The sequence below is a fragment of the Oryx dammah genome, unplaced genomic scaffold (assembly GCF_014754425.2).
Source record: "Oryx dammah isolate SB20612 unplaced genomic scaffold, SCBI_Odam_1.1 HiC_scaffold_25, whole genome shotgun sequence".
Lineage (NCBI taxonomy): Eukaryota > Metazoa > Chordata > Mammalia > Artiodactyla > Bovidae > Oryx > Oryx dammah.
In genome coordinates this window covers 98,342,280-98,366,275 of record NW_024070209.1, presented here as the reverse complement: position 1 = coordinate 98,366,275, position 23,996 = coordinate 98,342,280, and the positions used below count along the sequence as shown (strand labels likewise).

Below are 23,996 nucleotides of genomic sequence, written 5' to 3'. Positions count from 1 at the left end.
GGCGCTCACAACACCCCCAGCCCAGGGCAAGCCTGAGTCCTCGTCCTGACTGCGCAGGCGCTCACAACCGCTCCAGCGAAGCACACAAGGATGCAAGCAGCAGCCGCACGAGGGCATGTCACTGCCACGGTCACTGTTCCCACATGGCTCCAGGGCTCTCGGTGACTAAGACTTGTGAACATGACTGTGCAAAGTCTCTGCCCACACCATCAGCAATAACTGTCATGCCTACAGCTCCGTAAAGCTCACTGCACCCCCGTGAGCACTGGGCCACGCGCTTTTCTGGCTTTCCATCATTTGAGCCCCGAACGATCCCCATTTTATGGTAGAGGAAACAGACGCTTGGCCCAGTTAGGCACTGTGCCTAAGCCACAAGAAGAGAACAAGGCAGCCCTGAGCTTCCAGCCCCAAGCTCCTGGCCACTGCCCTCCGCCTGCCGCCTGGTGAAGCGCTGTGGCCAACACACAGCCCCGTCTGGCCACAGCAGTTTCACACATTTGATCGATGAGCTTCAGAGCAAGTAAAAGACTTCCATCAGGCATCAGTCAAAACACACTTCCCAAAAAGTGTGGGCGCCTAGAGCAGGGCTAGCAAACCACTTGCAAAGCACCAGAGAGTCAATATTTTAGGCTCCAAGGGCCACATGTTCCAGTTCACAAATTCTCAATTCTGCTCTTACAGAATGAAAGTAAACACAAACAACATGTAAATTAAATGAGCAGGGCTGTTTTCCAATAAAACTTTCCTTACAAAAACAGGAGGGTCAGGTTAGGCTGCAACCTGTGGCCTAGAGCCCAGCAGCTCAGCCCCTGGGGCTCTGAGACATGGGGGTGACTCTCTGGAGTCTCACCTCAACCAGTGACTGTGCCACCAGGCTAAGTGTCTTCACCTCCTGGCCTCAGTTTTCTCACCTTCAAAATGGAGATGACCTCAGAGTCCACCTCCCAGGTTTTCTGTGGCAATTAAATGAGCTAAAGTACCTGGCACATTATAAATACCCCATCTTTTTTGGAAAACATCTAGGGGAAAGCAAGAAACTACAGCCACATTTGGATTCAGACAACCCTGCAGGTTCAGGGAAGAGAAGAACGGTGGGCCTCAACCTGGACAAGATGGCTCCCAGGAGACTTCCCACGTGCTTGGAGACGTTCTTGGTTGTGGAAAGCAGGAGGAGGGCTGCTACCGGCATGGAGTAGGGAGAGGCTGGGGTGTTATGAAACATCCTATAGTACACAGCACAGCCCCTATGACAAAGGATTACCCATCAACGTCAGTAGTGCTGAAGCTGAGAAACTGAGGGACAACAAACAAGAAGGTGAAAGGCCTAGAGCCACACCCTTCCAGCAGCGAAGGGACTAAGGTGTTTATCCTGGTGAAGACTTGGGGGAGACGACAACTCAGAAAAGACATGATAACCATCCCCTGATACTCAAAGGGCAGGCTGTGAAAGAGGAGCCAGGTAGGCTTGTGTGGCCACAGCCCCAGAGAGGCCAGGACACGGTGGCAGTAGGGCTTGGGCTCAAGGTCAACACAGCAGACTCCTCACAGAGAACCTGCCAAGCTCGCCAGGACCCCCAGCCACCCTTCTGCACAAGCAACACTTCCCGCCCCACCTGCCCAGACCAGGTACAGGCAACTGAAAGCAGCTGGACCCAGGCCATTCCTAAGAACTTGAAATTGGCTTTCTTTTCCATAGTCCCAGTCTTTTTCACAGCCTGTACCAGAAGCCTGGCAGGTACAAGCTGTTATCTTCTGCCTACCCTGGGGATGAAGTGCAGAAAGCTGGCTGGGATCCCAGGTCCCTGGTGTTTTAGGCTCAGCCACCTCTCTGGCCTGGGACTTCGCTGGCAACTCAGATGGTAAAGAATCTGCCTCCAAAGCAGGATACAAGTTCAACCCCTGGGTCAGGAAGATTCCCCTGGAGTAGGAAATGACAACCCACTCCAGTATTCTTGCCTGGGAAATCCCATGGACAGAGGAGCCTAGCGTGCTACAATCTACAGGGTCGCCAAAGAGTCAGACACGACTTAGCAACTATGTCAACTTAGCACTCCTCTCCACGTGATATGCTGACTCCCAGACCTGCTATTACTTGCAACCAAACATCAAAGGGATCTACCATTTCAGATGTGCAATCAATACAGTAACGCCCAAGGGGCAATGGCTTATGAGAACCAGGAACAGAACTCTCCATGGCTGTCTTCACCCTGGCTCCCAGAGACCTTCCCACTAAAGAACCCTGTGTACTGCCCCTGAGCGGGGAGAGACAACCAGCTCCCCTGTCACTTCTTTCCCTAGCTTCTAGACAGCCCTGGCTCCAAAAACAAGAAGGGTCAAGAGCTCACAGCCCCACCCCAGCCTAGAAAACCACTTTGAAAAAGCTCAAGTCTCTCATGCCAGGTCTGAATCCACAGTGCAGACACCACTGGTACCTGAGAACGCTTCCATTTGCCCATATCTGGAACAGTGTGGATCTCTTTCTTTGGAATGATGAAGTTCTGAGTGGTGGGAGGGGCATCCTCTGAAGAATCTTGACGAAGAAAATGAGAAAGCAATCAGATAAATAAAATCTTCCCCTCCCAACACACACACATGCACGTACGCACGGACACACACACACACACTTTTAAACCAACACCCAAGCCCTTGCATTACCAGACATGTACTCCGAGGATTAAGTATTGGCTTGTTAAGCCAAACTCACTGGCTTCCTGTCTCTCATTACTCTGTCTGCAAGGAGCTGGGCAGTGCTGGCAAGGCCTTGAACAACTGATATGTCCAGTGGCTCTGCCATGCTCTCTCCTCCTGCTCTCCAGCCAGGCAGAAAGGTTAGAAAAGTAAAGCCAAGCTGACCTTTTAGACATAAACAGGCAACTCAAAGAAGAAGAAGAAAAAAAATGGCCGATAAACAAACTTTAAAAATTACCAACATCCCGAATAAGCAATGAAATGGAAATCAGATGAGACTGCTTTTCTAAATCAGGTCGGCAGATTAAAAACATCTGGCACTGACTGGGGATGGGGAGAGAGGAATGCTCCTGTACTGCTGGTAGGGCCTTAGATGGTAGATTCTGCTGAGGGGGCAACTCGGTGCTATCTCTTGAAGGAAAACTATACCCACATACGCCATATGGCTTATACACCCATATAAGCCAACAGTAGGAATCAACTCTACAGATGTGCCCCCCAAAATAGACAAAGACATATATAAAAGTGCTTACTACATCAAAAAAATCAAAAACAACCCAACTATCAATCAATAAGGTGACAAGTTAATAATGATATGCCCACATGATGGAAATCTTCCTGGCTTTTTGAAAAGAATAAAATCTAAATTACTGACATGAGAAAAACAGCCTAAATATTAATAATTGAAGAAATAAAACTGTACCATTCAACATCACAGTAATCCAAGTCTATGCCCCAACCCTTAATGCCAAAGAAGATGAACAGGTCTATGAAGACCTACAAAACCTTCTAGAACTAACACCAGAAAAAGATGTCCTTTCATCACAGGGGACTAGAATGAAAAAGCAGAAGTCAAGAGATAACTGGAGTAACAGGCAAGTTTGGCCTTGGAATGGAAAAGGAAGCAGAGAAAAGCCTAACAGAGTTTTGCCAAGAGAACACAATGGTCATAGCAAACTCTTTCTTCCAACAACACTAAAGATGACAATACACATGGACATCACCAGATGGTCAACACCGAAATCAGACTGAATATATTCTTTGCAGCCAAAGATGGAGAAGCTCTAAACAGTCAGCAAAAAAAAGATCTGGAGCTGAATGTGACTCAGATCATGAGCTCCTTATTGCAAAATTCAGATTTAAATTGAAGAAAGCAGGGAACACCACTAGACCATTTAAGCATGACCTAAATCAAATCCCTTATGATTATACAGTGGAGGTAATGAATAGATTCAACAGATTAATCTGGAAGACAGAGTGCCTGAAGAACTATGGACAAAGGTTGGTAACACTGTGCAGCAGGTGGTAACCAAATGTATCCCAAAGAAAAAGAAATGCAAGAAGGCAAAGTGGTTGAATGAGGAGGCCTTACAAATAGCTGAGAAGAGAAACAAAAGGCAAAGGAGAAAGGGAAAGATATACTCAACTGCACGCAGAGTTCCAGAAAATAGAAAGAAGAGATAAGAAAGCCTTAAGTGAACAATGCAAAGAAATAGAGGAAAACAACAGAATGGGAAAGACTAGTATCTCTGCAAAAAAAAAACCTGGGTACCAAGGAAACATTTCATGCAAAGATGGGCACAATAAAGGACAGAAACAGTAAGAACCTAACAGAAGCAGAAGAGGTGGCAAGAATACACAGAAGAACTGTACAAAAAAGATCTTCATGACCCAGATAGTCACGAAGGTGTGGTCACTCACCTAGAGCCAGATATTCTGGAGTGTGAAGTCAAGTGGACCTTAGGAAGCATTACTACAAACAAAGCTAGTGGAGGTGACAGAATTCCAGCTGAGCTATTTCAAATCCTAAAAGATAATGCTGTGAAAGTGCTGCACTCAATATGCCAGAAAAATGAGAAAACTCAGCAGTGGCCACAGGACTGGAAAAGGTCAGTTTTCACTCCAATTCCCAAAAAAGGGAATGCCAAAGAAAGTACAAACTACCATACAACTGCGCTCATTTCACATGCTAGCAAGGTAATGCTTAAAGTCTTTCAAGCTAAGTTTCAACAGTACGTAAAACAAGAACTTCCAGACGTACAAGCTGGATTTAGAAAATGCAGAGGAACCAGAGACCAAATTGCCAGAATCCATTGGATCACAGAAAAAGCAAAGGAATTCCAGACAAACATCTACTCTGCTTCATTGACTACACTAAAGCCTTTGACTGAGTGGATCACGACAAACTGTGGAAAATTCTTAAGGAGGTGGGAATACCAGACCACCTTACCTCTCTCTTGAGAAACCTGTATGCAGGTCAAGAAGCAATAGTTAAAACCGAACATGGAACAACAGACTGGTTCAAAACTGGGAAAGGAGTATGTTAAGGCTATACACTGTCACCCTGTTTAACGTGTATGCAGAGTATGTAAAAAGAAATTCTGGGCTGGAAGAATCACAAGCTGGAATCAAGATTGCTGGGAGAAATAGCAACAACCTCAGATATGCAGATGACACTACTCTAATGGCAGAAAGCAAAGAACTAAAGAGCTTCAACCCAGGTGATCAAAAAAGGGGGGAAATCAAAAAAGAAGGGAGTGAAAATCAAACCATCAATCCTAAAGGAAATCAATCCTGAAATCAATCTTCTTTTACCCTCATCAAGAAGCTCTTTTATCTCATTATCTCATAGCAAATAGATGGAGAAAAAGTGGAAACAAAGACAGATTTTATTTTCCTGGGCTCCAAAATCACTGCAGCCATGAAATTAAGACACTTGCTCCTTGGAAGCAAAGCTATGACTAACCTAGACAGCATATTAAAAAGCAGAGACATCACTTTGCCGACAAAGGTCTGTATAGTCAAAGCTAGGGTTTTTTCAGTAGTCACTTACACATGTGAGCATTGGACCACAAAGAAGGCTGAGCACCGAAGAACTGATGCTTTTGAATTGTGGTGCTGGAGAAGACTCTTGAGAATCCCCTGGACTGCAAGGAAATCAAACCATCAATCCTAAAGGAAATCAATCCTGAATATTCACTGGAAGGACTGATGCTGAAACAGAAGCTCCAATACTTTGGCCACCTAATGGGAAGAGCTGATTCAGTGCAAGAGACCCTGATGCTGGAAAAGATTGAGGGCAGGAGGAGAAGGGGGCGACAGAGGATGAGATGGTTGGATGGTATCACCAATTCAACGGACACGAATGTGAGCAAACTCCAGGAGACAGTGAAGGACAGGGAAGCCTGGTGTACTACAGTCCATGGTGACACAAAGAGGTGGACAGGACTTAGCAACTGAACTTCAACAACATACTATATACAATATAATCTTACTGTTGTTAAAAAAACTATTTACATACTAACATTAACAATACATATACCTATTAGCTCATGCCTTAGAAAAATCTAAACAGTTAAACACCAAAGTTAATAGTTGTCATCTCCAGGAGGTAAGATTTATAAAGGACTTCCACTTTCTAAGCTACATATTACTATTAAAAACTAGCATTATGATACTTTTGTAATCATAAATAAACTATTTTAAATGGATTTTCTATATTTTCAGAAGCTAGGCAAAGAAAAACAGAGTAATGTGTGTATCCCATTTAGCTGGAGTTTATGTTTTGCTGCATGAATCTTTCTGTTTGATTATGGAACACTGCCTTCTGAAATCTGAAAAACTGTGAATTCCAAATACACCTATTTTGTAGGTTGGGAGTTGTGGGCCTGAATCTACTACTGGAGGTGTGTCAAATGAGTAAGACCCTTCCTTTAAAAATGAAAACTCTCAACACTTCCCTGGTGATCCAGTGGTTAAGAATCTGCCTTCCAACCCAGGTGATGCTGGTTTGATCCTTGGTCGAGGAACTAAGATCTCACATCCCAGGGCTACTAAGCCCGTAAGCCACAACTACTAAGCCTGCATGCCACAACTAAGACCCAACATAGCCAAATAAAAATGTAAATAAATAAAAATGAAAACTCTCAAAAAAGTTTTAATAAACAAATGAAAACTTTCCAAGAAGAGTCATAGACTATCAGTCACTCACAATGTAATATAAATCTGTCCCAATGCCATCCTCCTATAACCTAGCTTACATCAATTACATGAACAAAGGGAACAAAGTTCTAAGTAGGTTCTAAAACATGTGACATCTGGGGGACTAGAGCTTCCTGGCGTGGCCTTGAGGAAAGGAAATGTCCCAGGAGGCCTGGAGACCTAAAGAGAAAGGGGGATGAGAGTAAGGCAAAGCTCTGCCTAATTCAAATTCAACCCAGGGCCAAAAAAAAAGAGACCAGAAACTCTTTTTCTTCAGCCCACCTGTTTTGCAAGTCCTGTTCCCAGAACCTCAAATTGATGACCCTACTATTAGCAAATTGCTACTTCAAGTAAGATGCTATATTAAAAGCTTTTTAGGTCAGGCCGGTGACCTAACCACATTGTTTTTTGGGAAAATGTATTCCACATTTCAAATTATCTATTTGCAAATGATCCTCGGGAACAGAGCCCTTTCCTAAACTTGAGAGAACTGTTCTTCTCTGCAAGGGAAGAACCCTCCTGACATTATTTCACAGGGTCCTGTTCTCAGAGGAAAAGCTACTTGAAAGTTTTGCATCAAATCACTGATGAAACACATACACAAGCACCAGAACATGTAATTCCAAATTAAAAAAAAAAAAAAAAAGCCTTCAGACTTGAAACTATGATCAGTGAGGTCAGATCCAATTTCTCTAGCCTCAGATTATTCCTTCTCTGACAAAGGTGACATAGCACAAGCTGGATCCCCAACAACTTCTCAGTATAAGATGGAAATATCCAGGGTTTTAGAGATGTTCCTAAAAATCCTAAAGAGTATATTGCCATCTACCATTTGGGAATCTGTCTATATGTTCAACTCAAACCACCTTTACTGACTGCCACCACGTCCCACGATTTGCCTGCATCATCCCTGCCAAGAAGAAATAAGGAAACAGGCTCACAGAGGCCGCAGCTTGCCAGGTAGAGCCAAGTTTATGTAACTCCAAAATCCAAGGTTTTTATCACTACACTGAGTTAAGTAGTTCTTCTACTACTTGTTCCTAAATATCCTGAGTTTCAAACTTCAAAGAAGGACCACCTCCAAGGAACCTGAATCTTCTCAGACATACAGAATTCCCTGAGCCCACCTCTATCTCAGTGCCTAGGTTCTCGCCCCTACACCTCCCGCCACCCATCTTCAGGGACACATTCATCTCACTGATAATTCTGGTAGCCTTATATACCCTGATGCCATTAGCAGAACTCCTAAGGACATATGCACAGAAGTTCTGTACCAAGTGAAATAAATGTCTGGTTTCAGTTGCCTTGACAGACCATACCCAACTCTTTGTCCAACTCTTTTGCAACCCCATGGACTGTAGCCTGCCAGGCTCCTCTGTCCATGGGATTTTCCAGGCAGGAATACTGGAGTGGGCTGCCATTTCCTTCTCCAGGAGAACTTCCTGACCCAGGGATCAAACCCAAGTCTCCCGCACTGCAGGCAGACTCTTTTACAATCTGAGCCACCAAGGAAGCCCTGGCAATGTTCTTTTATTTGTGTGTGTGTGTGCGCGTGGGCGTGTGCGTGTTGGGAGGGGTGGGGGTGCAAGGGTATACCTCTTTGATCTTCAAAATTTCTCCCTCCTGAGACCTTCCCAGAGATTATAAAAGGCAAGCCAGGGTAGAAGGAATATAGAATGGTTTCGAAACACTAGCTGTTTTGAAATAACTGCTTGGCCAACCTATTTACACCTCTGACAGAATGTAAAAGTCATCTATCGTCAGTTCTCCTCAGCTCAAGGCAGGGGGAGTGGTCAGCAAACACTCTTCCATTCCCCTAGGTAACCGGTCCCTCTAAGAGGATCCCTCCCCCATCACCTCCATGCCACTTATTCGAGATAATCTAAAAAGAAACCACTGCCTGTAAATAAAAGTTATAGCAGGTGATGCCAGAAAAGTGACTCGTCTCCTTGCACAACCAGCCTTTTTAAATTAGTGGCTTAGACGACCGAGGGGCAGTTTGTCTCGATAACTTCTCAGCCACTGAAACTCGAGTCCCTTTTTCCGAGGGGAAGAGAAGGGAGGTGATAAGGGGACGTCAGGGAGCGGAGGGAGGCTGGCATAGGGGGTCGAGGCAAGCCCCACGGAGCACCAGCCCCCACCCCCAAGGCAGGGTCTAATAAAGACAGCAGCCCCCATCCGTGGGGTAGGGGTGGGGTGCTTCCCCACCAGCTCAAAAGCTGACTTGAGCCCGAACAGCCCAGATGTGGAGAAGGCCTCCCCTTCTGGCCGCGGGGCTCTGCCACTCAGGCGCCCCGAGTCCCGGTGTCACGCCCCACTCACCACCCCCTTCCAGCCTCGGGATCCTGCCCTCCCTCCAGAGGCACCCAGCACTCCCCACTCGGGGGCCCGATCAACTCTTGCTCCTTCTCGGGGCCCCAGGAGCGTTCGGCCCTCGAGGTCCTCCAGCTCCCCAACGCCGCTTCCCCTCGCTGAGGCGCCCCCCACACACCACCACCCCTTCCCCGCTCCCACGCCTAGCACCGCCCCCGAGCCCTCACTCCACCCCGGCCCCACCGCCCTACCTGACGGCGCCTGCCGCTCGCCCTCAGCCATCTTCCTTTCGCCGGGAGCCGGCCGGGATGCCTGCCGTACCCTCTCCCCTTTCACCCCTGCACCACCCCGCCTTGCCCCGGCCTCACCACGCGCTCAGGGCTGGCGGAAGAGAAACGAGCCCCGGCAGACTATAACCGAAAACTGAGAATTAAAGTCACCCCAGTGGAGACGGCCGCCATGTTGGTGCGGGGCACTCTGGGAGCATGCCCAGCAACGGCCGGCTCGAGGCGGCCGCACTCAGCGGGGGGCGGCAGCCATGTTGGTGCGGGGCGCCGGAGAGCATGCGCACCAACGGCCGGCGCGGGGCGGCGGCCATGTTGGTGCGGGGCGCCGGCGAGCTTGCGCACCAACGGCCGGGTTGCCGCCCTATGCGCCAACCGCCTGCCAGGAGGGCGCTGGGAGCTCGGCAGCCATGCTTTTGCGGGGCGGTCCCCGCCTGTCATCTTCGAGCCGGGCTCTGACGCGACCCCGAGGACTATTAGAAGACCTGCCTCTGTCAACATGGTTGTGTTTTCCTACCACTCTGAGGGCAGCGCCGCCAAAATGACTGAGGGGGGTGCACACCACTGTCTCCCACAGTTTGTGGACGCCTTAATGGAGGTGGGAGAGGGCGAACCGGACGGCGGCCTCCGTCTTGCTCCTCTTCCCGGACTCCACCGCCTCGCGGGGTTCCCCAACCGCTCATTACGCCCGGGTCCCGCCCCGGCCCCGCCCCGCGCTCGCGGCTTAGCCTCCGGGGTCGCAACCGGCCCGAGGCCCCGCCTCACGAGTCCGCCTCTCCCGGGCCGCCCCCCCCCGCCCGGCCCGGTGGGTGGGCGCGAGGCCGCCTCTACCGGCTAGCGGCCGTGACTCGGCGACCTTGGCCCGGAGGCTCTAGCAGGGACCCACCGGCGGCGTCGGCGGCGGCGCGGACTTTGCCCAGGGCGTCGGACGGAGCGGACTGTGAGTCCGCGGGCGGGCTGCAGAGATGTTGGCATTCGCTGCCAGGACCGTGGTGAGTGTGGCCGGGCAGCCGGCCTGGCGGGCCCTGGAGCGGGCCGGCCGGGCGGGCGGGCGGCCGGGCGGGCGGGCAGCGGACGGGGCCAGCAGCGTAGCTACGCCCGAGTGGGAAAACCGGCCGTCGAGGCGCTGGGGCCCGGCGGCCGCTGTCCAACCCAGCTAGGAGCTGCTGGGGTGAGGTCAGCAGATGGACTAACCCCGTTTGGCAGAGGGGGAGACTGAGGCTCAAGGTCAAGAGGCTTTTTGTGGCACTAAATTCCAACGACCCAAGTTGAAATGGATGAAGTTAACAGTTTTATTTTAATTTTAGTCTTAGCGTGTGGGGTTTTGTCCCTTTTGTTGTTGTTGTTATTAGTTGTGTACAGAATGTGTATATTTTTCTGTTTTGTTTTTTTTTTAAACCTGTGAGGACCGTGGCTTCGGGCCACACCTCCACCCTTAGACCCAGAGCCAAGGAGCGGAGAGACCAGGAATGTCTCCCCATGGTTATTCTCTGACTCACACACCTGTCCACGGCTCAGCCTGAGCCATTTCTTCCCCGGCCACTTCTCCAACCCCATCCAGTTGGTCACCCTTCCTGGGTTGGTCAAATGGTCCCTGGGGAACTGTGTGTGGCCAGAGCCTCTCCAGTAAAGGCATCAAGCTGGGCTGCTCAGAAAGTCCTCCGAATTGGCGGAAGACGGCAGGCGGAAGCCCCACGCCCACGACTTCCACTAGCCCCTCCCCACAACTTGATTAGCATCTACAAACCCCCACCCCTCCACCCCCACCACCACCACCACCCCCAGTCTTCCCCAGGGCAGCTTGGAGCAGGTGGCACTGCTCTCTGTTTAGATCCCTCTCCTCTCTACTCCTAGTGTATCTCTGTATTTCCCTGTGTTTTTGCCAAGGATATTTAGACACTACGAGGCCGCGAGGGCTGAGGTACTAATCTACCTCCCCAGAGGCTTTTCCAGATATTTCAGGGCCCCAGAGTTCTACCTCCTTGCTGGCGCCACCTGAGTGAGCAAGGTGTTTCCATCCCACAGATGGCCTCTAGGTCATCCTAATGACCTGATCACTGCCAGAAAAACTGAGGCAAAAAGAGACTTGGCCCACCTTCCCTGGTCAGGGGACTCAAATCTAGCCCAACCCCAAAGCCAGCATTCTTTGGTTTATTTTTAATGCCCAAAGGTCTCTGCTGGTAACCCCCAGCTGAATGAACTAGACTCAAGAGAACTACACTTTAGGGGAAGGGTGGCCGAGAAGGAACCAGATGTCCTGGAGGGAAATGCTCACTGGCTGCCCCTTCCCAGGGTCTGCTCCTCTTCCCAGTTTTCAGGACCATATTCACGGTTACAGTATAACCTCGGTGGTCAAGCAGTTTCTGTCCTCCTGCCAAGTATTCCCTCATCACACAGACTGATGCACATTCCAGCAGGTGGAGTTTTAATACCTCTTGGCCTGACTCCCTGGCACTGGACCCATCCAAGGAAGAAAGGGAAACGTTTTCCAAGTTTCCTTCTCCTCCAGTGCACAGCGTTATCCCTCTCATCTGCTCCCCATTCCTCCACTTCTGGAAGCTGGGGAGGATGGAGCAGCTGCTCCCGCGGCAACCACAAGCCCAGATGCCGCCACAGCCGCTGCAGCCACTACCCTGTCTGCCTCCCCCTGAATCTTGGCTCTTGTCTTCTCTTTCCAGCCCGGGAAAGTGGCTGCCTCTTGCTAGGTTCTGCTCACCCACTTGGTAGCACAGTTAGGCTTAGAGATCCAGCCCAAGAGGCAGACAGACAGGGCTCAGAACCTCAGTCCTGCCATGGAGAACGGGCAGCAGAAAGAGAAGGTATGAAATGGAGCCTCTGCTGCTTGCCTGCCCACTGCTGCCAGCAGCCTTGGACCTTCTTCTCTCTCTCTCTGCCAACTCTCACCCTCCTGCCAGGCCACTCAGCTCTCTCTTGGCACAGCACTGTCCCCATGCCATCCCTCTCCCCAACCCAAAGACAGGAAAAATCCCAAAGGTACTGTCATCGTCTAGCTCTATCTGATTTTCTCTTTTTCCCTCCTATTTCTCAGCCTGGTACGGGTGGGAGAAAAGGAGGTGGGGACCTCCGGGAGGGAGCCATCACCTCACCAGCTGGCTGGCTCATCGTCCCAGGGTGAGAAAGGCGGGGCCCTATGCATCCAACAGGTGAGAGGCCCCTTTGATCTCTGCCGCCGCCGGCAGGTGCCATCCATCCTGACTTGGTTCCTGTGAGCCCTGCCAAGATCAGTGGCCCCTCCCCACCCTCCCCCGTCCCTACCTGTATCTCCAGGCCCCTAAGAGGTGGAGACACCTACAGCTGAGGGCTGGGAAACCAGGGCAGGCCCCACCCAAGAGGCTGTCTCTGACACCAGGAATGGGCACATAAGTGCCCAGGACTTCTGCCTTGGGAGCGCCAGGGTCTCCCAGAGCTGGGGAGAGAATGAGCAGGATGTTCTGCTGCCTGCAGGTGAAGCCCCTGGGCCTCCTCAAGCCCTCCTCCTTGATGAAGGTTTCCAGTCGCTTTAAGGCACACCAGGACTCACTCCCCCGGCTGCCTGTGCCCCCGCTCCAGCAGACCCTGGACCATTATCTCAAGGCGCTGCAGCCCATCGTGAGCGAGGAGGAATGGGCCCAAACCAAGCAGCTGGTGGAAGAGTTCCAGACAGCAGGTGGCGTGGGGGAGCGCCTGCAGAAGGGGCTGGAGCGCAGGGCCAGGAAGATGGAGAACTGGGTGAGTGAGAAGGCAGGGGACACACCAGTCCCTTTGGCACATGTGGAAGGTGAGGGGAACAGGGCCACTCCCAGGAGGCCTGGGTCGCTGTGAGCACCCCTCCTGTGGCCCGTTGCTGGCTGCATACCCCCAATTTTCCAACACAGGCTGCGCTGGTGCATCCATTTGCACCATGGAGTTTCCTAAGCACTTACTCTGTGCCCAGCACCAAGCAGGGTGCTGGGTGAGCAAGAAGGACATTGTCAACAGCCTGGTGGAATTGACATTCAAGTAGAGCAGGGGAGGACACGCGTGAGGGGACCAGGTCTTATCAGGCAATACACTTCTCTCAAGTGGAAAGGACGAAGCAGGTGTGAGGGTGCAGACTAGCTTCTTCGCTCTAGAGGGGCAGGGAGGACAGGGCAGAGGCGGTTCTAGGTCTGCGTCAGACAGAGGGGGCAGCGCAGGCACAGGTGGAGACAGCTGGCAGGTTCAGGGACGGGCTGGAGTCGGATGCAGGGGCGGGGGGGGGGGGTCCCAGGAAGCCCCTGGACTGGAGCTCAGTGGGAGGGGGCTGTGGGGTGATCGTGTTGACAGTGACTGACTGTCCTGGTTCTGTGTCTCAATCTTTCACAAAGATGTGTTCAGCATGTGCAGGTGTATCTGCGCTGGTGCCCTGAACACTTTTCTGTGTTCATCTCACACCCAGCATGAACTTAGGGCTGCCGTGCTGGTGGGAGGGAAGCGCAGGTAGGAACAGGAGCCCATGGGCAGGCTGGCAGGGAGAGGACGGGAAGTCATTCAGTCCAGGATATGTTTTGGCGTCGGTGGCACTTGCTGATGGGGCTGGGGGGTGGACAGTCCAGGCCTAAAGCAGCTGTGTGCGGGGAGGGAAGGAGGGTCGTTGAGACAGGGATGAATGGAGAACCAGAGATGGGTCTGGCCCTGTAAAGTGAGAGGCGCTGTGAGGGAGCAGGTGGAAGGGCAGGGGCTGCACAGAGAGGAGGTGGGAGATGTCAGCCGGCCGCCAGCAGAGACGAACGTGTGCTAAGTTCAGAATCTTACCACATCCGGGATCTGGCAGTTTTCCACCTTTGTTTGTAGCCAGAACTGTTACTTCAGACTTAATCTTCTGGCTAAAAGAGTGGGAGCACCAGCCCACTCATGGGCCCTGGAGGGTTCTGCCCCTGCTCAGCAGATTTTCACTGAGGGAATGCCCCCATCTGCAGGGGCTCCCCTGGATTCCAGAGCTCTGGTCAGAGGCTCTGAGATCTCCAGGGCTGTGGGGGCACCTGGCTAAAGGGCAGCCCAACCTGGCTGTCCCCAAGGGGAGAGAGCTTCTGTCTGCCCCTCCCCATCTACGAATGAGGAAACTGAGGCCCAGGGAGATGGATTGAAGAGCCACACAGCAGCGCTCAAGGAGGCTCCAAGCTAGACAGGAGGGCCTGGCTGATCGGGGACCATGTCTCTAGGTCACAGATCAGCAGACAGCAGTTGCCTGCAGGCCTGCTGTGTGACCCAGGCACATTGCCCTTGTTCACCCCTTGCCAGGGGCCAATGGCCAGCAGTTTCCCAAGGGGAGTCCATGTGATAAGAGGCACGTCCTACTGCATTTAAGATAGATGAGGAAGCACAGTGGGGGCTGAGTCTCCAGGGAGTGAGGGACCTGCCACAGAGGGTTGTGCTGGGGGGATTGTGTAGTGGGGGCAGTATTGCTGTCAGCACATAAGGTTCAAGGGTGATGGTCACCTGCAGGTCCCAAGACAGGAACCTTTAGCTGCATATCCATGGAAATACCCCACCCTGGGCAGAGAGTGGTCAGCCTAGTAGAGAATCACCTACATCTTGTCACTAGTACAGTGATCTGTCTTTACAGAGGCTCTGAGATGTCCGGGGCTGTGTTTCAGATTGCCCTGACCTTGAGATCCAGGTGGCTGTCCATTCCCTAGCCTGACAGCAGCAAAGCTGAGGGCACAGAGGATCAGGGTTTCTGAGGGCTCCTGCTTCCCTTAGAGTATGCCCACCTGAGACGGGCAGAAACTTACTTATCAGACTTTGTTTTCATATAACTTTCTCTCTTACTTCGTTTCTATCAGACGTACATTTTTATTTTCTAAAAGTACTAAAATCATTGACCTGAAATATGTCAATGAAGAGAAGGAAAAAATGACTGCTATTTCTCCCTCTGTTCTTCCCCAAACCCCAGGCCAGTCTTTTTTTCTTTGACAGTGTTGCCTGATTCCCCTTCCTAATGCTGACTGGCTTCATTAGAGGGATGAGGATGGATTGCTGCTGGGTTTACAGGACTGGGGGGTTCTGGATCTGAGCATTCAGTCTGAGAATCTGTGCCCACTAGAGGAGGGCAGAGGGCACCCAGCCAGCTCTGTTGGCCCTGGTAGCGAAGGGGCAACCAGGTCCCCATCCATCCCTCCTCACGGGCTCTGGTCCTTACCCAGCTGTCCGACTGGTGGCTCAAAACAGCCTACCTCCAGTACCGCCAGCCCCTGGTCATCTACTCCAGCCCTGGTGTGATGCTGCCGAAGCAGGACTTCGTGGATCGGCAGGGCCAGCTCCGGTGAGTCACCAAGGTGGGGGCAGAGCTCTGGGCCTTCCCAGGGCCCTGATGTCCACTTCCCCCAGGAGAATAGAGGGGCCCCAGCCTTGTTCATTATCTTTCTTCCCCACAAATAGCCTTAGGAAGTAGGCAGCATCATCCCTGTTTTATAGATAGGGAAACTGAGGCTAGGAGCAGTGAAGGGACCTGCCCAAGATCACCTTTCAGGATTGACTGACCTGGACATGAAGCAGAATCTTCCTAACTCTTGTTAACCACCAAACTGCAGAGTCGGACTCCTCCCGTTCCCTAAACCTGAGGCTACCACTCACCCCAGTTCTGGCACTTGACCCCTTCCTTCCCACTTTCCTCAGCTGGCCACAAGGGTGACCTTTGTACACAGTCCCGTTTTCCACACTCAGCCATGTCACTTTGCCTTGGCCTCTATTCCAGTTCTACCAGGGATAAAAATACCAGTGACAAGATCTCCTGCCCAAGGACTAGTCAGTCTCTCAGAGCCATACCTGCTTCTCTTAAAGGGACCAGGGCACCCCAGGAAGGACCAGGGGTTCAAGCCCAGAAACTCTAGCCAGCAGTCCCCATGTTGGGGGCCAGGAGCACCCCCATGCGTCAGGCATGGTTGATGTGGCCCAGACGGTTCAGGGGGGAAGGAGCAGGTTGACTGAGATGGCCTGGGGGACACACAGGCCCAGAAACAGGAAGAGATCTAAGAGAGGGGACACCTCAAGCCACTGTCCCCCCAGTCACCCTTCGCCTTCCCCCACAGTCCTAGGTCCCTCCCTAACTGATGCTTCAGAACAGGGTGAAGGCCTTCCAGGCCCCAGGCTGTGAATCAGGGCCTTGGACCCTCTGAGGATGGAGTCAGAGGACATGACTCGCAATCCAGCCATAGTCATGCTGCTCAGTAGCACCAAAGTCCTGCCAGTTGCTTGGCCAACACATCACCCTAATCCCTTTCCCTAGAGATTATGCAGAGTGAGACAGAAATACAGGTTCTACACTTGAACTTCTTCAGGCTCTCTAGGCAGTGAGAGGAGTGAAACAACCTCCTTCTGGCTGTCCACACAGCCTTCGGATTTTTACTTTGTCCCTCCAGGTTCGCTGCCAAATTAATCGAGGGCGTGTTGGATTTCAAGGCCATGATTGACAAGTGAGTGGCCCTATCCCCACCCTGTCACCTCCCACCTGGACTGCCTAATTACTACAGCCACTCCAGCAGCCCAGCCCCACCCCCTGCCTGATTGCTGAGCAGGCCCAGAGCTCAGTGGCTTTCACTTCCTGCTGACGTAGCCTCTTTGCGGATTGGGGAGGCAGAGCATGGGGATCAGGACACCTGAGTCCTCAGCTCCAGCTACGGTGATCTCCTCCAGGGGACCCTTTCCCAAGAGATCCCTGGAATTGACGTCCCAGCTGAAGAAGGGACCCCAGGGGATGACTCACTGCTTCATCTTGGCTGTGGCAAAGTGAAGCCCAGAGAAGAGAAGGGAATTTCCAGGGTGACTCACAAGCAGGGTGGCTCGCAGGCCTCCTGACCCAGTTGGCCTCCAACAACCACCCCCCTTCCCCTCTTCCCATGCTAAATGGGGGGGTGGGCACCAAGGGGCCCAGCACTGCTTGTGTGAGCCCCACTGCCCAACCCAGCCTGCAGCCAGACCCACCAGCTCCCTATGGATCCCACCTACCTCCCTGTCCCTCTGCCCCTGCAGCGAGACCCTGCCCGTGGAGTACCTGGGGGGCAAGCCACTGTGCATGAACCAGTACTATCAGATCCTGTCATCCTGCCGTGTGCCAGGCCCCAAGCAGGATTTGGTCACCAAGTTCAGCAGGACCAAGAAGCCGCCTATGCACATCACCGTGGTGCATAACTACCAAGTGGGTGATCCCCCTGCAGCTGTTCAGCCCCCACGTGGTTGCAGGAAGAAGCAGGGCAGGGCTCAGAGTCAGCTTCCCCAACGCACTTGCCCACGTGCCCTTGGAACAGGCAGGCCCTGGACCTCTTCTCCCCACTGGGTATCCAGACAGGCCCTGACCCGGGGGAGGCCCACAAGAGCTAGGGCCTGGTCAGCCCGGGGAGAGCAGTGCAGGCATCTCCTCCCCTTCCTTGCCCTCGGCCTGATGCCGTCCCCTCAGCTGGGCTGGGAGGTGACTGCTGCCTGTCTGAGGCCCCCACAAAACCCCTTCTCTCCACCTGCCTGTGCCCGGACAGTTTTTTGAGTTGGATGTGTACCACAGCGATGGGACACCCCTGACCTCAGATCAGATCTTCACACAGCTGGAGAAGGTCTGGAACTCGTCACTGCAAACCAACAAGGAGCCCGTGGGCATCCTCACCTCCAACCACCGTAACTCCTGGGCCAAGGCCTACAGCACCCTCATCAAAGGTACCCACACCAGGCCCCAGCAGCCCCTGTCACGCTGAATCCCCTCAACTCAGAGCGGGTGCTGTTGGCCCCATTGCACATAAGGGGAAACCTCCGTTGGGTTCTGTTAGTTTCTTCTTTCTATTCAGTAGCAAGTTGCAGTGAGAACGTGTCCTCTAACTGAGGAGCCCACCTTCACATCCCCTCCGAATCCCGTGTTGGGCAAGGGCATCTTCCCCAGAATCCACTCCCATGTTGGATCCCCAGCTGCCTTACTGGCTCTCTCTGTGACCTGGGCTTCTGTTTCCTGATTTCTGAAGGAGGGCAGCAGTGCCTCATGGGGTGCTCTGGGGCTACAGGGCCCTGTTAAAGGAAACTCCGGAGACCTCCTGAGGCCTAACCCTCACCAGCGCCCCCCCCACCCCCGCAACACACGCACATCCCCACAGACAAGGTGAACCGGGAGTCAGTGCACTCCATCCAGAGGAGCATTTTCACCGTGTGCCTGGACGCACCCATGCCTCGGGTCTCGGAAGACACGTACCGCAGCCAGGTGGCGGGCCAGATGCTGCATGGGGGCGGCAGCAAGCTCAACAGCGGCAACCGCTGGTTCGACAAGACGTTGCAGGTAAGGAGCTGGCAGGGCCAGGGCTCCCACCCCCAACCCGCACCCAGGCTCAGCCCACTGCCACCTCAGGACTTCCTGTCCCTCCCCTGGACTCCGGCGTCCCTGGCTTCCCAGCTTGTAAAGCAGGGGGAAACCAGCAGGTGGACGAGGCTGTAATTAGCAGCAGTCAACCTGTCTTTCCCAAGCCTGGCCCAGTAACCCCTGTCACCTTCAACACATCTGTCTGTGATCAGGGAGAGCCTGGAATGTGGGGCCAGGCTGAGTGGCACAGTCTTGGTCATGACTTTCCCTCTTACCTGTGAAATGGGGTAGTGGTAGGACTCCTGGGAACGGTAGGTGCAAGGACCCAGAAAAGTCTCTGAGCACAGGATGTGCTTAGCATGACCTGGGACAGGTCCCGAAGTCCCCGGTGAGTGTTAGCTGTTATGAATAAGAGTAATAAGTCAGCCGAAGTGCTTGAGAATGGTTCAGAGCCCCGCCCCACAGGGGACCCTGCAGGAGAATGGCTGCTGGGGCCTAGAGCTGTCAGGGACCCCATCTCCCCTGCAGTTCATCGTGGCCGAAGATGGTGCCTGTGGGCTCGTCTACGAGCATGCGGCGGCCGAGGGACCCCCCATCGTCTCCCTCTTGGACCACGTCATTGAGTTCACGTGAGTGTGGGTCTCCCACCCTCCAGCCAATGCTCCAACTCCTGATGATGGTGACACAGAGGTGACAGACGAGCTCTCAGAGGAGGAATGGCCTTCTCCCTTGTGCTGGGAATCTGTGCTGCTTCAGAGGAAGCCAGAAGGGAGCGTGGATTTCAGAGTCCATCAGAGCTGGGTTTGCATTCTGGCTTTGCCACTTCTCAGCTCGGTGACCTTGGACAAGTCCCTTCTCCTCCTCCAAGAGTCTCCCTGGACTGGTCCCCTCCTCCCCATTGTAATCCTGGGGATGGACCCAGGTTCTGGAGGCTCCTGGTAGGAGCCTGAGACCTCACATCCTGTGCAGGAAGAGGCCAGAACTCGTGCGGTCTCCCATGGTTCCCCTGCCCATGCCGAAGAAGCTGCGGTTCAACATCACGCCCGAGATCAAGAGCGACATTGAGAAGGCCAAGCAGAACCTCAGCATGTGAGTGCGGGGAGGGGCTCCTCCAGCCGAAACAAGAGCCAGGTCCACCATGGTGCCTGCTGGTTCGGAGACTGCCCTCAGCCCCTCTCTGGGGTTGGCAGAGGCTGCTGGGTACTGCTCCTCACTTTCTACCCCCACCCCACCACCAGCATGATCCAGGACCTGGACATCATGGTACTGGTGTTCCACCACTTTGGAAAGGACTTCCCCAAATCGGAGAAGCTGAGCCCAGATGCCTTCATCCAGATGGCACTGCAGCTGGCCTACTACAGGTACACCCCACACCCCGTGAAGGAGGATGAAGCCTGGGGGCAGGTGGAGGGACCTTCCAGGGGTGAGCTCAGCGCCTTTCCCACCCAGGATCTACGGGCAGGCCTGCGCCACCTACGAAAGCGCCTCTCTGCGCATGTTCCACCTGGGCCGGACCGACACCATCCGCTCGGCTTCCATGGACTCGCTGACCTTCGTCAAGGCCATGGATGATCCCAATGTGACGGTGAGAGGTCGGGGGCAAGGGTGCGAGAGCTGGGTTCGAGCCTTTCTCCCTTCCTTCTCCTTCTGTCAATGCACGTTGAGCATCTACTATATTCCAGACCTGTGGTGGACACTGGGCATCTCATGGAAGATGGAGCTATGGATTTATTGGTGCGGAGCTTCCTGGTAACCAAAGAGAAAAGGGAACTCCAGTGGATCCTTGAGCAACTCGGGGGTTCGGGGCACCACACAGCTGAAACGCCCTGTATCCCTTTATAGTCGCTCTCTGTGTCTGTGGTTGTGCGTCTGCAGGTCCAGCCCCTCCCCTCCATGGGCTGTGTCATACTGTTGTTTTTTGGTAAAAGTCCTCATATAAGTAGGCCTGCACAGTTTAAACCGAGTTGTTGAAGGGCCAGCCACCAGCAGTGAGCACTTGCCCTGTGTCAGGCCTTGGCTGGGGACTGGCCAGTCTGTGCTCTCAGGGAGAACAGAACCTGGAGTGGGGAGTGGGCCCCTGTGGGGGGGCAGGGACAGGAAGCGTCAGCGCCCTCTCCCCCTCACCTAGGAGCACAAGAAGGTGGAGCTGCTGCGGAAGGCCGTGCAGGCCCACCGAGCCTACACCGACCGGGTGAGCCAGCACCCCCCATCCCTGCTCCCTTGGCCCTGGGTGTGACCCCCTGGCCTGACCATCCCTGCAGCAAATAGCTGCTCCCCTTAGCGTCAGGCACCCCTGCCCTAAGCACTGGGGCACTTGGAGCAATGCTGAACGTCCCCATTCTACAGTGGGAGAAGCCAAGGCGAGGCCCAGCAACTGCCCTGGGCCCAGGTTGGCCTCTGGATGTTGTGTCAGGCACCCTCCCCGCTGCCCCAGAGCCCAGGATGCTGAGGGTGTGCACAGTCTAGCGGACCACAGGGTGCCTGCCTTCTGACAGCTTGGGCTGCAGTCCAGGGGTGGAGGTCCGGTTCCAAGCCTAATCCTGAGTGCCTGCACACGCCAGGCTTTGCCCATGTTATGCTCAGGCAGCTACTTCGATGAGTGCCACCCCACAGAGGGAGTGCAGTAATTGTCCCTATCTCACAGATGAAGACACTGAGGCCCCAAGATGTCAGTGACCTGCCGAGGTCCGGGCCATCCAGCTAGAGGCCTCTGCTCTTAGGCTGTACTTTCCGGCCTCCCTGGAGGCAGGGGAGTCCTTAGGCCTCAGTTTCCCCATCTGTGAAGTGAGAGCTTTCCTGCCTGGCTGCTCTGGTCTCACTGGTCTGAGGGCCAGTGAGTGGACGAGCCATCGCCACCAGAGGCTCCTAGGGAGGGCGGCAACTTGTGGGGCTACAGCCCCTGATCCTGACAGCTCCCCTCCCTCAGGCCATCCGTGGGGAGGCCTTTGACCGGCACCTGCTGGGCCTGAAGCTTCAGGCCATCGAAGACCTAGTGAGTATGCCTGACATCTTCATGGACACCTCCTACGCCATCGCCATGCACTTCAACCTCTCCACCAGCCAGGTGAGCCACTGCCTTAACTGCCAGGGGGTGGGATGGACAGAGGCCAGCAAGGCTGCACCGAGGTCTGAAACAAGTGTCACTTGGAGGTGATGTGACTCACACAGGCCACTCCTGAAGCAGCTGAATTCTGGGATCAGGGGCTTGGCTTCACCTCTGGCAGGCTGAAAAGGAGTCAGGACCCCTCCTCTTCCTTGGCTTCATTCACTCACTGATCAGATGCTAAAGAACATCTGATCTAGGCCAGCCTGTGCTGGGCACTGGGATACTGCCCCCAGGGGCTCACAGTCTAGGCAGGACAGTGACAGCCCCCCAGGAATGTCAGGGAAATCTGTAGAGAGGTGTCACCAGAACTGCACCCCTCGGGACTCGAGGGGAGTCAGCTATCTGCTGAAGACAGGGAGAGGGTGTCTCAGGCAGAGCGTGGTGGGAGCCCACGTGGAAGGCAGGCTGGTGGCACCGTGGGGCTGGGATGAGAGCCTTGGTCCTGTGCCATCCTTAGGTCCCTGCCAAGACAGACTGTATCATGTTCTTTGGGCCCGTGGTGCCAGACGGCTATGGCGTCTGCTATAACCCCATGGAGACACACATCAACTTCTCCGTGTCGGCCTACAACAGCTGTGCCGAGACCAATGCAATCCACCTGGCGCACTATCTGGAGAAGGCGCTCCTGGACATGCGGGCTCTGCTCCAGAGCCACCCCCGGGCCAAGCTCTGAGCCCGCTGCTCGGCCTGCCGGGGCCACAGCCACCCCGCCTTGGGCTGCGCCACCCACTGGGCTGCACTCCTTTGCTCCCTCTTCCCCTGGGCCCCACAGATCTCAGTCAGGGACGGCCACCCTCAGCAGGGCCTGCAGACCCAAGCCGAGTGCCTTTCGTGGGTCTTCACCAGCACCCAGGCTGAGTCCAGAAACTGAACAGGAGGTCGGCCTGGACACCCAGTGTCTCACTCATAGTGGCCTCCTCCTGGGAAAGGAACAGCTGAGCTCAGCCCCTATGAGGGTGGGGACTGGACAGGCCCTTCCTCACTAGCTCAGCTCTGCCCAGTTTCTGTTGCCTGCATGGCCAGAGTGAGGTCTGTAGCCCAATCCCTCAACTCCCAAGGACCTAGAGATGAAATTACCTGGAGCTGCAGTCTCCAGGCCTCCCCACAGCTGAGGGGTCAGAGGCGAGGTGTGCTGGTGGCGGGGAAGCCCATTCTGCATCGCGGCGCCATCCGTCTGCTCTTCTGAGGATGTGGCTCAGTGGGCCTCAGTTCGCTTGCTTTCACACAGCTTGATTCCTGAACCATGTCCTGGTTGTATAACAACTTACATGGCAGTTAATAAAGGGGAAATGTGTTGGTAAAGAGTTGTTTCAGCCCAGGAGGCAGGCAGGGTGTGGGTTAGGCGCCTGGCCCTGCCCTCCCCTGGCTTTCCTTGCATCTGGAAGCTGGTGTCCAGGCAGCCAGTGGGCCCAGGGGCACGCCCCCAGAGGAGCTGAGCTCTCAGGTGTGGGTCAGGAAGCCCAGGGCTGGCTCAGACCTCAGGGCTGTGAGCATGGAGCAGCAGACCCAGGCCCGCATCCTTCAGACACAGCCCTCCTACCTGTGACTTGGGCTTCAGGTAGGGACAGCTTTCCAGGGGCCTGTGGGCCGGGGCCTGGGGTCTGTGGTCTGGGCCCAAGGCTACATCTGCTGCCCAGCACTGAGCCCAGCAGGAGTGGTGGCTGAGCGGCTGTCTGACCCCAGCCCTTGCCACTGCCTGGGCCCACCCAGTCAGAACCTTGTGTATGTCCCCAACCAACCCCAGTCACCTGGCACAGTCCCTATATCCTGCCACAGTCAACTGGGCAGCTTATGGAGTGGAGGGACTCTGGCCCTAGGGAAGACCCTGGCCCAAAAGGAAGATGCTGAGGGTGGGAGGGACTACCCAGCCTGGGGGTGAGGTGCTTCGTGGCCTGGCTAAGCTGCGACATTCACTGAGGGAGGTTGTCTCCGTGTTTCAGAGGATGGAGCAGACTCAGGGAGCACATGCCATATGCCCAAAGCCCCAGGGAGCAAGGAGTGGAGCCCCAGCCCTGTGAGGAGTGGGTGTCGCCAGGGCGGGCCCCTCCCAGCCTGGCCCACAGGGTGGGTCCCCTTCAGGGACCTCGAGCAGGACCTGAAGAGAATCCCATCACAACAGCACAGAGGCCTTGCTCTGCAGCTGGGGAGTGGCTGGTCCCCGGTGTCCCCACGCTGGATCTCAGGAAGCAGGGCCCACAGCAGGAGCTGAGTGCTTGCTGTATGAGCCTCACTAGGCGGGGTGGCTGCCCCAACCCAGCTGGGGGCAGTCAGGGAGGGGAGGCAGTGATACAGGCCAAGGACACGGCAAGGACACACGTCCATGACTCCAGAA

The 23,996-nt window shown here is 54.2% G+C and overlaps 2 protein-coding genes across 6 annotated transcripts in view; one reads left to right on the top strand and one right to left on the bottom strand.

The window, feature by feature from the left end:
- Positions 1 to 9,474, bottom strand: part of PTPA (protein phosphatase 2 phosphatase activator) — a 33,277-nt gene extending 23,803 nt beyond the window's left edge. Inside the window, exons 1-2 of one of the 2 annotated variants that reach the window (XM_040225358.1) lie at positions 9,234 to 9,474; positions 2,433 to 2,530 (exon numbers count right to left, since the gene is read on the bottom strand). In XM_040225358.1, coding sequence (XP_040081292.1) covers positions 2,433 to 2,530; positions 9,234 to 9,264 — 129 coding nt within the window. In that variant the 5' untranslated portion in view covers positions 9,265 to 9,474. The remainder of the gene's footprint in view (positions 1 to 2,432; positions 2,531 to 9,233) is intronic. The other variant, XM_040225357.1, reaches the window with a different exon arrangement.
- A 436-nt stretch (positions 9,475 to 9,910) lies between these two features.
- Positions 9,911 to 22,966, top strand: CRAT (carnitine O-acetyltransferase). Of its 4 annotated transcripts, XM_040225353.1 has the most exons (16): positions 10,043 to 10,258; positions 11,945 to 12,085; positions 12,182 to 12,260; positions 12,732 to 12,995; positions 15,431 to 15,549; positions 16,646 to 16,699; positions 17,256 to 17,421; positions 17,756 to 17,930; positions 18,359 to 18,537; positions 19,087 to 19,187; positions 19,528 to 19,647; positions 19,797 to 19,919; positions 20,008 to 20,143; positions 20,687 to 20,749; positions 21,485 to 21,622; positions 22,122 to 22,966. In XM_040225353.1, exons 4-16 carry the CDS (start codon positions 12,768 to 12,770, stop codon positions 22,335 to 22,337), a joined length of 1,818 nt encoding a protein of 605 aa, XP_040081287.1. In that variant the 5' UTR covers positions 10,043 to 10,258; positions 11,945 to 12,085; positions 12,182 to 12,260; positions 12,732 to 12,767; the 3' UTR covers positions 22,338 to 22,966. The 4 variants fall into 4 exon arrangements, with proteins under 4 accessions (XP_040081284.1, XP_040081288.1, XP_040081287.1 ...); XM_040225354.1 differs by lacking the exon at positions 11,945 to 12,085 and having other exon boundaries at positions 9,981 to 10,258; XM_040225352.1 differs by lacking the exon at positions 12,182 to 12,260 and having other exon boundaries at positions 10,074 to 10,258.
- Positions 22,967 to 23,996: the final 1,030 nt, after the last annotated feature.